The sequence below is a fragment of the Somniosus microcephalus genome, chromosome 16 (genome assembly GCF_052327205.1).
Source record: "Somniosus microcephalus isolate GS21.2 chromosome 16, FLI_Smic_1.0, whole genome shotgun sequence".
Classification (NCBI taxonomy): domain Eukaryota; kingdom Metazoa; phylum Chordata; class Chondrichthyes; order Squaliformes; family Somniosidae; genus Somniosus; species Somniosus microcephalus.
The window spans coordinates 84,500,598-84,519,220 of record NC_141002.1 but is presented as its reverse complement, the minus strand read 5'-3'; the positions used below and the strand labels follow the sequence as shown (position 1 = coordinate 84,519,220).

Genomic DNA, 18,623 nt, shown 5'->3' with positions numbered 1-18,623 from the left:
GGATTGGCGAATGATCCCGAGCCGCTCCATCGTGTCAAACTCTGCCTTCGCAGCCGCGAGCTTGCCGGGTTCGAGCCTTCTAGCCTGCACATAAACCGGGGAGCCAGTACTGGTGATATGATGTTCAACACCATGCTTCATTGCCAAAGAGGAGAAAGTGGGCCTTGTCAGCTCCGGAAACTCCCCGAGGAGCCGAGTGAAGTCATCTGGAGGAGGGAAAGCGCAGGCAGTAGAGCGCGACACGGCGGTACCGTGGTAGCATGGAATCGAGTGGAAGGTGGCCGCGTTGATCAGCCGGCGGTGCCGGACATCAACGAGGAGGCTGTTGGCACAGAGGAAATCCGTCCCTAGGATGGCCTGTGAGACTGTGGCCATGACGAATTCCCAAAAGAAGCGCTGACTGCCGAAACAGACTTCGACCCGCCGCTTTTGGAAAGTTCGAATTGCTGCGCCATTAGCCGCTACGAGGGAAAAACCGAGGTTCCCAGTCTGCATGTCGAGCTTCGACGCAGGTAGAATGCTACACTGCGCCCTGGTGTCACAAAGAAATCGTCGGCCCGAAAGGGAATCGGTGATATAAAGGAGTTTCCCCGTAGATCCGACGGCCATCGCCACCGCGGAGCGCCCGTTAGACCCGGTCCTCCTTCGCCAGGGACGCTGCAGGAGCTTTGTTGGTTTTTTTTGGGGCGAAAAACTGCAGGGGGAATGGCAGCATCGTGCTTTCGCGCCAAAACGGGCGTGGTAGGAGCACCAGCCTGCTGTAGAAGGAGCTGGAACCGCGTCTGTGGGCGATGGGCGCCTCGTGGCCGTGCAGCACTGTTGGGTTAGCGTGAAAATCTTATCGGCTTCAGCAGCAAGCTCGGCACAGTCTGTAATGTCGGATCTGGCTAGGGCAGCCTGAACCTGTTCAGGCATTTGATAGAGGAAAAGTTCCCGGAAGAGGAAGCATTCCGGTTCTGCACCCAAGAGCGTGAGCATTTGGTTTCATGAGCTCGGACGGTTTGGAGTCCCCGAGGCCGGGCAGCGTGATGAGCCGGCGAGCGCGCTCCGACTTTGAGAGCCTGAAAACCTGAAGCAACCGCGCCTTAATCGCATCATACTTGCTGTCAGTAGGAGGACTACCAAGGAGGCTGATGATCCGTGAGGCAGTTGCGCTGCCGAGGGCAGAGACCACGTAATAATAATGGGTCTGATCCGCGATGATGTTCCGAATGGCGAACTGGGCTTCAGCCTGGATAAACCAGGCGTCTGGTTGTTGCTCCCAGAACTGTGGTAGTTTCAGCATGACGGCGTTCGCGTCCATGATGAATCTTCCACAAAAATTGTTCGTAGAATTCGGGGTCACCAATGTAGGAACGGAGGTTCCTATCGAAAAGACTGAGTTCGACTCAGGTAATTAAAACAATGAACTTTAATGGACAAAACAGGTTTTAACTGGAAACTGCTGGAATACATCAACTACAGGTCTGCTCTCCTTGAGGGCTCCACGAGGACTGATCCCCTGGTCAGAAGACTGACGTCATGACGTCATCACGTTCTTCCCACCATTGGGGAATCACGTGACTAACGGCATGATGTCATCACGTTGAAACCGCGCTGTAAAGGTAACTAGACATTGTACAGTCAAACAGTGTAATTAAAGGTACAGGCACAGACAGTAACTACATTGCTGTTAAAGGAATTATGTACAACCGCTCTGAGTCCTTTGGTGGCTCCGCCACAGCTTCATCATAACTTCCTTGCTTTTGTACTCTATGCCTCTGTTTATGAAGCCCAGGATCCTGTATGCTTTTTTAACTGTTTTCTCAACCTGCCCAGCCATCTTCAATGATTTGTGCACATGTACTCCCAGGTCTCTCTGTTCATGCACCCCCTTTAGAATTGTACCCTTTAGTTTATATTGCCTCTCCTCGTTCTTCCTACCAAAATGTATCACTTTGCACTTTTCTGCATTCAATTTCATCTGCCACGTGTCCGCCCATTCCACCAGCCTGTCTATATCCTCCTCACTGTTCACTATACTTCCAAGTTTTGTATCATCAGCAAATTTTGAAATTGTGCCTTGTACACTCAAGTCTAAGTCATTGGGGCAGAAATTCCTCCGCAAACGCATGAGTACGGAAGGGGTACTCACGCGTCTGGCCGGAGGAAATGCCAGTTTTCAGCATGCACAGCGCATGCGCTGAAAACCGGCATTTCCTCTCCTCCAACCCAAGAGTTGAAGAGGCTAGCGCGTGCGCTGTAGGGGGCAGCGCGTGCGTCTTGGATTTCCTCTGTTTTGGGGGATTTGCGCATGTGTAAAGGCCTCCGGTCTTTACGCTTGTAAAAAGCACACGTAAGTATTTATTTTTACAGGTAAGTGGTGTTTTAGTGTAATTTAGAATTTTTTTCCCCACAGGTTTATTATTTTAAAGAATCTACAATAAGGTAAGTTTAGCTTTAGACCCTTTTTATTAAAAATTTATTTTTTTCAAAAAAAAAATTATTGTTTAAATTATTTTTTTAAACTTATTTATACTTAATTTAATGATTGGGATGTTTTTTAAATTTTTATTTAAAGTTTAAATAGTGTTTTGGGCCCCCGTAGTTTTCATGAGTTTGACAGTTCTTACTCTCAAACTCATGAATGAACCTTCCCCTCCCCTGATTGGTTGTACAGTGCTCACCTGATCCCAGCCGGCACATCGCACTAACTACGCCGCTGGATCAGGTAAGCACTGCGCGCTGACATCTGAACCGGGCCTGTGACAGGAAATGCAAGCAGGCCCGGGCTTCAGATGTCAGCGCGCAGGGTGAGTGCAGATTGGGGGCTTGCACCCGCGGGAAGCCCCCGACCCGAATTTTTGGCCCATTAATATATATCAAGAAAAACAGTGGTCCTAGTACCGACCCCTGGGGAACCCCACTCTGTCGATAACCTTTTGTCAGAACTGGAAATATAGAATTATGTTGTGTATGTATTTGCTAATTTCTACCTTTGCTGTATTTATATACATTCTTAATGCAGTGAGATTCTGCAGTTATTTGCATAACCCTATGTGACGTTTGGTATTTTAAACAGACACCTGCACTAAATCCCAGCATAACTTTAAACAGTAGAATGTGCAACCATTTACAAGACTCAAATACCCTCACAGCCGCCTTTCACAGGTTTAGTAAAACATTTTGGTTTTTGCTTCTCAATTAATTATTGGATTAGCACTTCATCCAGGCAGCAAATACACATTTCACAAACTAATTAAAGCAGCAAATACACTCTGGATTGCTTGTAGTAAGAACTATCAAAAGCTTTCTGCTAATGTGCCCTGTAATAATGAGCCAAATAGATTCCCAATATGTATTACTGTTAAAACAAAAGGAACTGATAAAAATCTGATTAAGTCTCTCCAAACAGGAGAAAATTTGATAGAACGCTGCTTTCTTCACTATTCCGACAAGCCAGCTGGACGCCTAGGGTTTTGTCTCTGCTTACACATCGCCATTTCTTTTGTTTTCCAGTTTAAATTCTCTTCAAGGCAAAGTTTGCTCATTTGTAGCTGAAGGGGACAATGAAGGATGCACAACAGTAAATATGTTTTGTGGACTGATTGATTACGTATGTGGCCCACGCATCTGTTACAAAGCCAAAGCAATGCAATTACCTAGCTTGCTGTTACGAGCACTGCCAGAGGAATATATTAAAATCTTTAGCCACCTCCTGCAAGATGTCCAGGGTAAGTCGGTTTCCAACAACACCTGTGCATAAACGTAGGGTTCTGGTCACAAAATGACTACAAAATACTTATGCTGAAAGTGACGTGAGTATTTAGTTTAGAAGAGAAACACATTGACAGAACCAATCATGTTGTATCCAAACACACAGGCCAGAATTTTACTGGCGCTCAGAGGGCGGGTTTGGAGGCGGGTCCGCTGTCAAAATCAAAAAGATTGACAGCCGGTCGGTATCTCGCTGTCAACCCGCCTCCGTGTCAGTTTCCCAAGTGTTGGGTCGGTCATCCCTGAACAGATCCGACACCAAGCGGCGGGTCGGCCAATTCAGATACTTAAAAGCTTGTTAAAAAGTAGGAACTACTTCACTCAGAGGGTGGTAGGTCCATGGAATATGCTGCCCCAAAAAGCTGTAGAAGCTACATCATTACATAAATTTAAAACAGAAATAGACAGTTTCCTAGAAGTAAAGGGAATTAAGGGTTACGGGGAGCGGGCAGGAATTTGGACATGAGTCTAGGTTCGGATCAGTCATGGCCCTGTGGGTAGCAGAGCGGGCCCAGGGGCCGCGTAGCCTGATCCTGCTCCTATTTCGTGTGTCTAATTCTGTTAGATTCAGGAGATGGTTCTGTGATAGTGGATTGGCGGTTAGGATCAGATCAGCCATGATCTTATTGAATGGCGGAGCAGGCTCGAGGGGCCGATTGGCCTACTCCTGCTCCTATTTCTTATGTTCTTATGTTACTTAAGCAGCATTTCACCATATACTTACCATTTTTACCAGCTTTTTCACTAGGTTCCCAGCGTGCGGGGATTACATCAGGTAAATATGTCAGGTTCTCGATGACTCTCCATTGCTGTGAAAATTGACAGCTGCAAAAGTGGTATAAAACCTATCATCACAGCTGTTCACTTTCCAATCTTAGAAGCTGGAGCCTTCAGGATTTGGAACACACTTTTGAGCTTTATGAACTTTGAAAGTTTTTGGAGTAATCTCTCTATCCACTGTCACCTCCTTGGAACAACCTATCTCAGCATTTGACAGATTGCTTCTGTCATCTCAACTTCAGCTGCCATATCGAACATCACAATGGGCACGATTTATGCTCTCTCACCTTGGTCCTCTGAGTCTGATGACGATCAGCAGCAGCAGCAGAACCAGCCACACCAGGATCAGCAGCAACAAAAGCGGCAACCTTCTCCTGAGCCACCTGATGTTGCACAGGGCATAGGGCACCAGCGCAGGGCTGAACCACGCTGGAGGCGATACCCTCAACACAGGGTATACAGACAGAGGATGAGCTTCCTCAACATGACGGAGCAGCAGTGCTAAAGAAGGCTCAGGCTATCGCACCAGGTCGTCGCCGACATTTGCACATTGCCGAAGCAAAACCTGCAGCCTAGAGGAAGGGGTGGACACCCCTTACCAGTGCCTGTTGAAGTCACCAGCGCCCTCAACTTCTTCACCTTAGGTGCCTTCCAGGCATCTGCAGCAGACATTTCCGGCATCTTGAAGTCGGCCACCCACACATGCATCACACAGGTCACTGATGCCCTCTTTAACAAGTCCGCAAATTATATCCACTTTGCAAGTGATGAAGGCAGTGTCAATGAGCGGGCACTCGGCTTTGCAGCTCTGGCTGGCTTCCCACAGGTGCAGGGAGTCATCGACTGTACACATGTGGCCATCAGGGCACCCCATCGGGACCCAGTAGCATTTGTCAATCGCAAGGGCCTCCACTCCCTCAACGTTCAGCTGGTCTGCAACCACAGGAAGATTATCATCCATGTGTGCGCCAAGTTCCCTGGCAGCTGCCATGACTCATACATCCTGCGCCAGCCCACCGTCCCCCAGCTCTTCACACCGCCAAACAATCTTTCCAGCTGGCTGCTTGGAGACAAGGGCTATCCCCTGAAGACGTGGCTCATGACACCTTTGAGGAGGCCAACAAACAAGGCTGAGGGATGTTATAATCAAAGCCACATCTCCATGAGATGTGTCATCGAGCAGACAATAGGCTTGCTCAGAATACGCTTCAGATGCTTTGACAGATCTGGAGGAACCCTTCAGTATGCACCAGCCAGGCTCTCCAGAATCGTCGTGCTCTGCTGCGCCCTGCACAACATAGCGCAGCAGTGAGGATTAGTGCTGGATGAGGAAGATGGCGCAGAGCGCACATCCTCGGAGCAGGAGGAGCAGCATGACTTTGAAAACGAGGATGAGGAAGACCTGGAGGAGCCGGAGGTGCCATTGCAACCAGTATATGAGCACATTGCTACCCATGACGCCAGGGATGCCCTAATCAATGGCACATTTACATAACTTTAAAAGCTCAGACATGTGTCTGGCACAGGCGTACGCAGGTTGGCATCACCCCACACCAACAACATAGAGCAGTCCAACAATGACTAGTCCATTCTTTTCACTCTCACCACCATTGGTGGAGGTCAAATGAGCCCTGACCGTTCACTCTGCCACTTCCATTTGAGCACACACATTTGGCAAGGATTGCAAAGTTTGAAAAATAAATTATTTTTACAGCTACATCATAGAATTTCAACATCATACTTATAATGAAAAACACACCCGAGTGACTACCCTTGTGACTATTTGTCATAGAGTCATAGAGTTTTACAGCACAGAAAGAGGCCCTTCGGCCCATCGTGTCTGCGCCGCCCATCCATCCCTGTCCAGTCTAATCCCATTTTCCAGCATTTGGTCCATAGCCCTGTATGCAATGGCATTTCAAGTGCTCATCCAAATGATTCTTGAATGTTGTGAGGGTTCCTGCCTCTACCACCCTTTTAGGCATTGAGTTCCACATTCCAACCACCCTCTGGGTGAAAAAGTTCCTCCTCAAATCCCCTCTAAATCTCCTGCCCCTTACCCTGAATCTATGCCCCCTTGTTATTGACCCCCCTACTAAGGGGAAAAGTTCCTCTTTGTCTACCCTATCTATGCCCCTCATCATTTTGTACACCTCAATCAGGTCCCCCCTCAGCCTTCTTTGCTCCAAGGAAAACAACCCCAGCCTGTTTAGTCTTTCTTCATAGCTGAGGCGCTCCATCCCAGGTAACATCCTGGTGAATCTTCTCTGCACCCTCTCCAAAGCAATCACATCCTTCCTATAGTGAGGCGACCAGAACTGCACACAGTACTCCAGCTGTGGCCTCACCAGCGTTTTGTACAGCTCCATCATAACCTCCCTGCTCTTATATTCTATGCCTCGGCTAATGAAGGCAAGTATCCCATATGCCTTTTTAACCACCTTATCTACCTGTTCCGCTGCCTTCAGAGATCTATGTACATGTACACCAAGGTCCCTCTGACCCTCTGTACTTCCTAGGGTCCTACCACTCATTGTGTATTCCCTTGCCTTATTTGTCCGTCCAAAATGCATCACCTCGCACTTTTCAGGGTTAAATTCCATTTGCCACTTTTGCGCCCAACTGACCAACCCGTCTATATCGTCCTGTAGCCTGAGGCTTTCCTCCTTGCAATTTACCACCCCACCAATTTTCGTGTCATCTGCAAACTTACTGATCATCCCTTTTACATTCTCATCCAAATCATTTATGTAGATCACAAGCAACAAGGGACCCAGCACCGATCCCTGAGGTACCCCACTGGACACAGGCTTCCAGTCACAAAAGCAACCTTCGACCATCACCCTCTGCCTCCTGCCACTCAGCCAGTTTAGGATCCAACGCGCCAAGGCACCCTGGATCCCATGGGCTCTTACCTTCTTGACCAGTCTCCTATGCGGGACTTTGTCAAAAGCTTTACTGAAGTCCATGTAAACCACATCCACAGCATTTCCCTCATCCACCTCCCTAGTCACCCCCTCGAAAAATTCAATCAGATTTGTCAGACATGATTTACCCTTGACAAAGCCATGCTGACTATCCCTGACTATTTGTGTGGCATCTTTCTTTTCCGAGTGCTTCTATGTGGTGCTAACCCTGTGGCTTCAGCAGAGGTAGACGCTGCCTCCTTGACTCCCTGCTGTACCTGCTTAGACGTCTTTGGCGGTTGTCCTCTGGGTTTTGGAGTCTGCAAGGGCCCCGTCAAAGGCTGGAGGCTCTTCTCAGGAGTCTTCTTTCTCTTCCTCCTGGACAGTGGCGGGGGGGGGGGGGCGCGGGGGGGGGGTGAGGCGGTGCTCTTGATGGACCTGTGGGAGAGCAAAGACATCAGTTAGATATATGAGATGTCGACTGCTGACACTTTCCATTATCCACATGATGAGCATTCATTTTCTGTTGACATCAGACCCCATATCTTCTTCTTCTTAGGCAGTCCCTCGGAACTGAGGATGACTTGCTTCCACATTAAAAATGAGTTCTCAGGTGACTGATGAGTCCAGTGCGGGACCTACAGTCTCTGTCACAGGTGGGGCAGACGGTGGTTGAAGGGGCGGGTGGGTGGGGTGCTTGGGTTGATGTGTGCTCCTTCCGCTGCCTGCGCTTGGCTTCTGCTTGCTCCCGGAGAAGAGACTCGAGGTGTTCGGCGCCTTCCCGGATGCTTCTCCTCCACTTTGTGCGGTCTTGGGCCAGGGATTCCCAAGTGTCGATGGGGATGTTACACTTTTTCAAGGAGGCTTTGAGGGTGTCCTTGAAGTGTTTCCTCTGCCCACCTGGGGCTCTCTTGCTGTGCCGGAGCTCTGAGTAGAGCGCTTGTTTTGGGAGTCTCATATCAGGCATGCGGACAATGTGACCCGTCCATCGGAGCTGATTGAGCGTGGTCAAAGCTTCGATGCTGGGGATGTTGGCCTGAGCAAGAACACCGACGTTGGTGCGCCTATCCTGCCAATGGATTTGCAGGATCTTGCGGAGGCAGCGTTGGTGGTACCTCTCCAGTGCTTTAAGGTGCCTGCTGTACATGGTCCATGTCTCTGAGGCATACAGCAGGACGGGTATCACTGCTGCTCTGTAAACCATGAGCTTAGTGCTGGGTTTGAGGTCCTGGTCTTCAAACACTCTCTTCCTCAGGCAACCGAAGGCTGCACTGGCACACTGAAGGCGGTGTTGCACTTCGTCGTCGACGTCTGCCCTTGTTGACAGTAGGCTCCCGAGGTATGGAAAGTGGTCCACGTTGTCCAAGGCCTTGTCATGGATTTTGATAATCGGGGGGGCAGTACTGTGTGGCGGGGGCAGGTTGGTAGAGGATCTTTGTCTTACGGATGTTTAGTGTAAGGCCCATGCTTGAGACCCCATATGAGTGACTGATGAATGCCATGCAAGTGTATGGAGAATAATTCTGTCACCAGGTTCTTCTAATGAGCCTCTCTCTCCATCCCCCACTCCTGGCTGGTCGACCTCTCATGTGATATCCAGTGCTGCCACCTCTGCAGTGGTCAGATAGGCATGGCTTGGGGTCCTCCTCCCATTCTCTCCCTTTTGCTCTTTGGCGCTGGGAGCACATTGTGCTCAGCTGCACACATTGACAGCACTGAATTACGTGAAATTTGCAACTGACTGCAAATGGGGCCATGGTCCCTATAAATATACTGGCAAGAATCGTGTCATCCGCTGACATCACCAGACCTGCAACTTTGAATTGGGCCGGGAAACACGCAGGGCTGGCTTAACTAGGCCCATTACGGGAAGATCTTATTTTTCAGTGGGATCAATGCAGCAGCGGGGTTGCTACCCGCCACCGGCCTCTCCCACCATGAAGCCGCCCAGGTAGGTGAAATCGCAGTCACAGTTTCTGGGGCTGACTTATTTTGTCTCACCTGGACAAGTCTAAGCAAATTGTTAAACAGAGATCATTTTGATATTTAATATGTCATAGTAATTGAATACAAATAATGCATAATCTGAGATTGTGGACTTTCATATGTTTTTGTTTCCTGTCTCCTGTATTATAACAACAAAGTGATCACATGTACAACCTGTGTGACTGGTACCTTGTACTAAACAGAGTTATACTTCTAAATAACAACAGAAAATGCTGGAAAAACTCAGCAGGCCAGGCAACATCCGTGGAGAGAAATTAGAGTCGACATTTCAGGTCTAACCCTTTTTCAAACTGGAAAGGAAATAAAATAGATCGAAGGCAGGGCTGTGATAGAACAAAAGAAGTAAAAGAAGTAAAAGAGACATTAAGAGGTATTCAAAACCAGATGAGATGGTAATAGGACAGTGGAGACAAAAGACGGCAAGATTAGATGTGAAGTGTACTGGCAGGATGGGAGACAGCTGCCGTGTGGGAGAGAGAAAAAAAAAGGAAAGGGGGGGGTGGAAGGGAAGATCCAAAACAAAGGGGTGGAAAAAAAATATAAGTAAAATGTAATAGGGGCCGAGGTTATGATCTGAAATTGTTGAACTCGATATTGAGTCCGGAAGGCTGCAAAGTGCCTAATCGGAAGATGAGGTGCTGTTCCTCGAGTTTACGTTGAGCTTCCGTGGAACAATGCAAGAGACCAAGGACGGTGAGGTCTGAGTGGGAATGGAACGGTGAATTAAAATGACAGGCGACCGGAAGCTCGGGGTCACCCTTACGGACTGAACGGAGGTGTTCCGCAAAGCGGTCACCCAATCTGCGTTTGGTCTCCCCAGTGTAGAGAAGACCGCATCGTGAGCAGCGAATACAGCATACTAGATTGCAAGAAGTACAAGTAAATCGCTGTTTCACTTGGAAGGGGTGTTTGGGGCCCTGGACAGTGGGAAGGGGGGAGGTATAGGGGCAGGTGTTACATCTCCTGCGCTTGCACGGGAAGGTGCCAGGCGAAGGGGAAGGGCTGTTGGGGGTGATAGAGGAGTGGACTAGGGTGCCTTGGAGGGAGCGGTCCCTATGGAATGCTGAAAGGGGAGGGGAGGGGAAGATGCGTTTGGTGGTGGGATCACTTTGGAGGTAGCGGAAATGGCGGAGGATGATCCATTGGATGTGGAGGCTGGTGGGGTGAAAGGTGAGGACAAGGGGAACCCTATCGTGGTTCCGGGAGGGAGGGGCAGGGGTGAGGGCAGAAGTGCGGGAGATAGAACGGACACGGTCGAGGGCCGTGTCAACCACGGTAGAGGGGAATCCTCGGTTGCGGAAAAAGGAAGACATGTCAGAAGCACTGGTGTGGAAGGTGGCATCGTCGGAGCAGATACGGCGGAGACGGTGAAACTGGGAGAATGGAATAGAGTCCTTACAGGAGGTGGGGTGGGAGGAAGTGTAGTCCAGGTAGCTGTGGGAGTCAGTGGGCTTGTTGTGAATATTGGTCGATAACCTATCCCCAGGGATGGAGACGGAGAAGTCGAGGAAGGGAAGGGAAGAGTCAGAGATGGACCATGTGAAGGTGAGGGAAGGGTGGAAATTGGAGGCAAAGTGAATGAAATTGTCTAGTTCGGGGCGAGAGCAGGAAACGGCACTGATACAGTCATCAATGTATCGGAAAAAGAGGCGAGAGAGGGGACCTGAGTAGGACTGGAACAAAGAGTGTTCCACAAATCCCACGAAAAGGCAGGCATAGCTAGGACCCATGCGGGTACCCATAGCAACACCTTTGATTTGGAGGAAATGAGTGGAGTTAAAGGAGAAGTTGTTCAATGTGAGAACAAGTTCAGCCGAGCGGAGGAGGGTGGTGGTGGATGGGGACTGGTCGGGCCTCTGTTCAAGGAAGAAGCGGCGCACCCTCAGGCCATCCTGGTGGGTGATAGAGGTGTAGAGGGATTGTACGTCCATGGTGAAAAGGAAGCGGTTGGGGCCAGGAAACTGGAAACTGTTAAAGTGGCGGAGGGTGTCCGAAGAGTCGCGGATGTAGGTGGGAAGAGACTGGACAAGGGGAGAAAAGATAGAGTCGAGATAGGAAGAGATAAGTTCCGTGGGGCAAGAACAGGCTGACCTCATCTCCTCTGGAGATCCTCCCCCCGCGGCCACCAACCTCATCGTTCCCCAACCCCGCACAACCCGCTGAGACTAGAACTAGGGGGCATAATCTAAGAATAAGGGGCTGCCCTTTCAAAACTGAGATGAGGAGAAACCTCTTCACTCAGAGGGTAGTAAATCTATGGAATTTGCTACCCCAGAGAGCTGCGGAAGCTGCAACATTAAATAAATTTAAAATGGAGATAGACAGTTTCCTAGCAGATAAGGGAATTAGGGGTTACGGGGAGAGGGCAGGGAAGTGGACATGAGTCTAGATTCGGATCAGCCATGATCCTATTGAATGGCGGAGCAGGCCCGAGGGGCCATATGGCCTACTCCTGCTCCTACTTCTTATGTTCTTATGTTCTACCTCCTTCCCAAGATCCACAAACAGGACTGCCCTTGTAGACCCATCGTTTCAGCCTGTTCTTGCTCCACGGAACTTATCTCTTCCTATCTCGACTCTATCTTTTCTCCCCTTGTCCAGTCTCTTCCCACCTACATCTGCGACTCTTCGGACGCCCTCCGCCACTTTAACAGTTTCCAGTTTCCTGGCCCCAACTGCTTCCTTTTCACCAAGGACATACAATCCCTCTACACCTCCATCCCCCACCAGGATGGCCTGAGGGCGCTCCGCTTCTTCCTTGAACAGGGGCCCAACCAATCTCCATCCACCACGACCCTCCTCCGCTTGGCTGAATTTGTTCTCACATTGAACAACTTCTCCTCTGACTCCACTCACTTCCTCCAAATTAAAGGTGTTGCTATGGGTACCCGCATGGGTCCTAGCTATGCCTGCATGTTTGTGGGATTTGTGGAACACTCTTTGTTCCAGTCCTACTCATGTCCCCTCCCTCACCTCTTTTTCCGATACATTGATGACTGTATCGGTGCCGTTTCCTGCTCTCGCCCCGAACTAGACAATTTCATTCACTTTGCCTCCAATTTCCACCCTTCCCTCACCTTCACATGGTCCATCTCTGACTCTTCCGTTCCTCGACTTCTCCGTCTCCATCTCTGGGGATAGGTTATCGACCAATATTCACTACAAGCCCACTGACTCCCACAGCTACCTGGACTACACTTCCTCCCACCCCGCCTCCTGTAAGGACTCTATTCCATTCTCCCAGTTTCACCGTCTCCGCCGTATCTGCTCCGACGATGCCACCTTCCACACCAGTGCTTCCGACATGTCTTCCTTTCTCCACAACCGAGGATTCCCCTCTACCGTGGTTGCCACGGCCCTCGACCGTGTCCGTTCTATCTCCCGCACTTCTGCCCTCACCCCTGCCCCTCCCTCCCGGAACCACGATAGGGTTCCCCTTGTTCTCACCTTTCACCCCACCAGCCTCCACATCCAACGGATCATCCTCCGCCATTTCTGCTACCTCCAAAGTGATCCCACGACCAAATGCATCTTCCCCTCCCCTTTCAGCATTCCGTAGGTACCGCTCCCTCCGAGACACCCTAGTCCACTCCTCTATCACCCACAACAGCCCTTCCCCTTCGCCTGGCACCTTCCCATGCAAGCGCAGGAGATGTAACACCTGCCCCTATACCTCCTCCCTTCCCACTGTCCAGGGCCCCAAACACCCCTTCCAGGTGAAACAGCGATTTACTTGTACTTCTTGCAATCTAGTATACTGTATTCGCTGCTCACGATGCGGTCTCCTCTACATTGGGGAGACCAAATGCAGATTGGGTGACCGCTTTGCGGAACACCTCCGTTCAGTCCGTAAGGGTGACCCCGAGCTTCTGGTCGCCTGTCATTTTAATTCACCACTCCATTCCCACTCGGACCTCACCGTCCTTGGCCTCTTGCATTGTTCCACGGAAGCTCAACGTAAACTCGAGGAACAGCACCTCATCTTCCGATTAGGCACTTTGCAGCCTTATGGACTCAATATCGAGTTCAACAATTTCAGATAATAACCTCGGCCCCTATTACATTTTTACTTATATTTTGTTCCACCCCTTTGTTTTGGACCTTCCCTTCCCCCCCCCTTTCCTTTTGTTTCTCTCTCCCACACGGCAGCTGTCTCCCATCCTGCCAGTACACTTCACACCTAATCTTGCCATCTTTTGTCTCACTGTCCTATTACCATCTCGTCTGGTTTTGAATACCTCTTAATGTCACTTTTACTTCTTTTACTTCTTTTGTTCTATCGCAGCCCTGCCTTCGATCTATTTTATTTCCTTTCCAGTTTGAAAAAGGGTTAGACCCGAAACGTCACTCTAATTTCTCTCCACGGATGTTGCCTGGCCTGCTGAGTTTTTCCAGCATTTTCTGTTGTTATTTCGGATTTCCAGCATCTGCAGTATTTTGCTATCGTACTAGAGTTATACTTCTGACTGTTCTAGAAACTTAATACAATAATTAATGTGGACCCTTATGACAAAAAGTCAAATATTATCCAAAAATGTACATAAGAACATAAGAAATAGGAGCAGGAGTCGGCCATTTGGCCCTTCGAGCCTGCTCCACCATTCAATAAGATCATGGCTGATCTTCTACCTCATCTTCACTTTCCTGTACTAACCCCATATCCCTTGATTCCCCTAGAGTCCAAAAATCTATCCATCTCAGCCCTTTGGAGCAGAGAATTCCAAAGATTCACAACCGTCTGAGTGAAGAAATTCCTTCCTAACTTACAATCATCTCCACTTTCCTTCACTACCCCTATATCACAGAATCACAATCACAGAAACCCCACAGTGCAGATAGAGGCCATTTCGGCCCATCGAGCCTGCACCGACACACATCCCACCCGATCCCCGCAACCCCCACACCAACACATATCCCTGTAACCCCACGTATTTAATCCCTCTAACACTAAGGGTCAATTTATCATAGCCAATCAACCTAACCTGCACATCTTTGGACTGTGGGAGGAAACCGGAGCACCCGGAGAAAACCCTTTCCCATATTAAGTGAGGTTTCCTTTGCATATTTGCCTGTATCTTCACTATACCATTGGCTTCAACTGCACCCTTCTAAAATCTGAAGGATTTTTGGCAGTTTGCCCAGTAAAGGGTCTTTCGTTTCAAGCTGCGGATGACAGAGGACGAGCTGCATTCTGCTACTTAACATAGATAAACGATTACCAGCTAGATTAATCCTCCGTGTCTCTTTACTAATCAGTATTAGGTCCTTTAGTTTAACTAACAGCTACTACATTAATTACGAGAGAGCAAAATAATTAGGCAGGAAAACATAATTAATGAGAAAATTAATTATGCTAATAAACATTTACATTGTTAATTCATTCTAAATGCTCAAAGGAAAACACTACTCTTTAGTGTCCTTATGTATTTCCAATTTACCAATTAAATTTACAGTATCAGCAGATTGACAGCTCATGTATATATAATAATAATATATACTTAAAGAATGGCCCGAAACCATTTGTAAAAGTGTCTGCAACAAATACCTTCCAAACATCAGTGACATTAGCTGAAATTCGTCGCCGCAAAGGACATCAGTAAAACAGAAATTAGTCAAACATTTCAGTCCGTCTAATAAGGCAACTGTTGAGTCAAATTTATTTAAATGCAGCCAGGAAATTGAAGGCGCGCCTAATTTCAAAATTGAATTGCCATTTTTGTCACTTCCACTGAGCACCATATCAGTACACAAGTGTGGCTTTACAAAAGAATGAGAGTACTGCCTACTTTTCAAAATATGCACGTTTCCCCATAAGAAAACTTAAGCAGATTTATCTCTGAAACTCGGAATATTTTTTACATTGACTCAGAATATATATTTAAAATGAATATAAAACATATAAGCGAAATATGGAATATCTAGAGGATGGTCGAGTAATCCGGGACAGACTCCCGTCGCTGGGCGTTTTATATTCCTCTAAATAGTCCGTGCCGTTTCTGGGCCAAATCATTTTGGAGATTTATCCCGAGATGCTCTCTCAGATATCTCCAATCTAGTTCAAAATTTAGACTACCCGCACGCAACCCGATCCATTTGCCCGTCGTGCATTATTTATAACGGGTGAATTGTCCCACTACTTTCGTAGGACTGTTTATCCCGAATTATCATTCGTTTCTATGTCAAACAGTTTCTGCAAAGAATCGTATTTAACCAGTAATTAGAATTTTGAAAGACAGCAGATGGGTTACAGTATAGACCGTAGGTTTAGTTCCTATTTTATACATAGCTTGTAGATTTCATCGTTTAACAAAACCCCCAAAATAGCACCAAAAACCCAGGGATATTCCATTAGCATCCAGTAACACCGATACATGTGATGTCAATCAGTGTATTTTATTATTATAAGGTGCTGCAATGTGTCTTTTAGTCTATCGGTTTTCAGCTGTGTTTTTCAAGATTCTCCCTTCTGATTCCCTTTTTATTAAAGAAAAACTATTCTAACAAAGTCCATTATCGGGCAAGAAACCATAGCAGGTGCAGTTATTCGATTTTTTAGTTCGCTGAATTAATTAATACAATTTGTTGATGGACAGGGTTATGCGAAAAAATGATAAATAAAAGATTGTGTAAGTGTCCAAAATAATTTACGCCTATGTAGCGATGAACAGGTATTAATCAATTGTCTGAATCCGTGTATTTATAAAATCAAGGAACTGCCTCCTTTCACTATTTTAATTTGTAGGACGGACTCCACCCCCCCCCCCCCCCAGTTGTAGTATTCTCACTATTGTCCTTCCAATTAATAACGAACTATGAATAATATCGCGTTACATCTCTGGAATCTTTCAAATATAATTTTTATTACAAACCTATAAGGAAAATGATGAGATCCACTAGTTAAAGCATATGCAGATTGATATTTAACACAGGGTTTGACATTTAACTTTCAAAATTTGAAATTATTTTACAAGAATTACATAATTATTGTATGTACAGGCACGGCGCCAAGATTAAAATGATAATGCAGAGGATTATATCACTTCCAGAGAATTCAGAATGAATTATTGGCGCTAATGTTGCACTTTGGGGAACACGAGACGCACAGAATGATGGCGGTAGGCGATACTTATGATGTTAACCTGCGACCAAAGGAAACAGAAATAATGTCCGAATATAGTTTTCCTTTAGTGGCCGATTTCATTTATAACGAGTCAATTCGCCTTTTGGCGGCGCATATAAGAACGATTTAGACTTTACTGGGAGAAAGCGCCAATTAGATTGTCCTTTCTGTCGTTACAAACTGTTGACCAACAACAACGACTTTATATAGCGCCTTTAACGTAGTAAAACGTCTCAAGGCGCTGCACAGGAGTGTTAGAACACACAAAAAAATTGACACGAACCACATAAGGATAAATTAGGGCAGATGACCAAAAGCTTGGTCAAAGAGGTAGGTTTTAAGGAGCGTCTTAAAGGAGAAAAGAGATGGTGGGTGACTCCTGTTCCTGAGAAATGTAGCCCAGTGTTACTAAACTCTGAACTGTTGCTGAAGTTTAGCACCGTCTGGGTATAGACTAGCGAGCATTTTTCACCACAATCACACGCAGACGATAGCGTTGATGAGCACGGTTGAAGTTTTATTTGTACTCTAGTTTTGAAGTTTTGTTTTCTTTTGATTTTAATTGTTATAAATCGGATTAACCAACTACAAATAATTTTATGGATACAATTATAAATAAAATAGCAAAGGCAAATACGTCGTCTATTATTAGGATTCCAGCCACAGTCAATTTATGGTTAGAAATCTTTTCCTAAGTATACGGCAGAGACTGAAAAGATTGTGTTCATTAACGGGAAAAAGTAACACGTGGGTCTTTAATCACCTGCTATGGTTATTATTTGAAAAGTGATTATAATTGGAAAAACTTCCCCTTACAGTTGAAGTTCTGCTCTGTAAGGAGTGACGTGGACACACCTTCCGTCCCATCAGAATTACATTACTAATCTCAATACACAATCACATGTAAACCTTACGGCCAATCGCATCACATCCTCCACTGAGACAGCAAAACTCACTCCAGACTTTCCCAAAAGTTACAACCTTCAGTAGAGTCACTTATCAGCAAGGGACGCGCATCTTCAGATGCGTTTGTAACTGATTTGGAGTGAGAGAGGGGAGAAAACAGTGTCGGTCACCACATTCGTTGCCCCGTTTTGTTCATTCTCACCATGCTCCCCAGTCCAACACCGTCAGTGTCCTGGGAAGCGCTGGGCTCATCTCCTTTTCTGAACTCACCTCAGCTCCCTGCATTCCACAACTTGGGCAAGAGTTTCCTAATTGACAATTTGCTTCGGGTAAATGGCCCCTTGAGCCCCCCGCTTCGACCGATTCCTGCAAACCCTGTTCCAGTGAAAGTGCCCCAAACTGCGGAACAAATCGACCCATCGGGAGGTCCACATCCTACAAGACCCTCCTTTCAGCTCGTTAACCCCTCAGACAACCAGCCTGCTCCAGTCACCTCCACCAGCCAAACAGTCTCATACCCTGAAATAGGTAAGGTTTCACACAATTTCACTTTATTCAGCAGATCACATTAATATTACTCGAAGACCTTAATGTTTACTATTTCCACTGGTTTTGACAATGCCATTTCTGAACGACGTCGTGTGTTAGCATCTTACCTGTAAATGTTTCATCCAGAAATGTTTCCATTTTATACTGTTGCTACCGTCTAGTTAAAAATAGATTGCACTAAACTTATTGGATGACTTAATTAATCATTCAGAAATTGCCTGCGCGTAATTCCGCAATGTACCCAATATTCTAAAGCAGTGTTTATTCTAAATGATTCTATAATTTTACTGAAGTCCATCTGTAAATGTTTCTGTAAGTTTAACTAAAGAAAACCTGTAAATAAAACTACTAACGCTTGTAAATCTTGAACTTTAAGGCTGCAATTTATACGGTCACTTTGGCACTGATGCAAAGCAGATTCAGATAGACATTAAAATTAGTGACACTATAAATCATGATCATGATCCGAGTGATAACACCCCCACTGCAGGAGACTGTCTCACACCACTTTGAGTTCACACCGGATACAGTATAACTCCAGCCCAATGCAAAGCCAGAATTTAAGAATTTCCCTTGGATCTCCTAGAACATTTAGAATT

The 18,623-nt window shown here is 46.9% G+C and overlaps 1 protein-coding gene across 2 annotated transcripts in view; it reads left to right on the top strand.

Annotated features, from left to right (window-relative positions):
* The first annotated feature begins 3,479 nt into the window (after window positions 1-3,479).
* Window positions 3,480-18,623, top strand: part of dbx2 (developing brain homeobox 2) — a 30,827-nt gene continuing 15,683 nt past the window's right edge. Inside the window, exon 1 of one of the 2 annotated variants that reach the window (XM_086009754.1) lies at window positions 3,480-3,713. In XM_086009754.1, the coding sequence (XP_085865880.1) occupies window positions 3,572-3,713 (142 nt within the window). In that variant the 5' untranslated portion in view covers window positions 3,480-3,571. Of the gene's footprint in view, window positions 3,714-17,566; window positions 18,004-18,623 lie in introns of those variants that run through there. The other variant, XM_086009755.1, reaches the window with a different exon arrangement.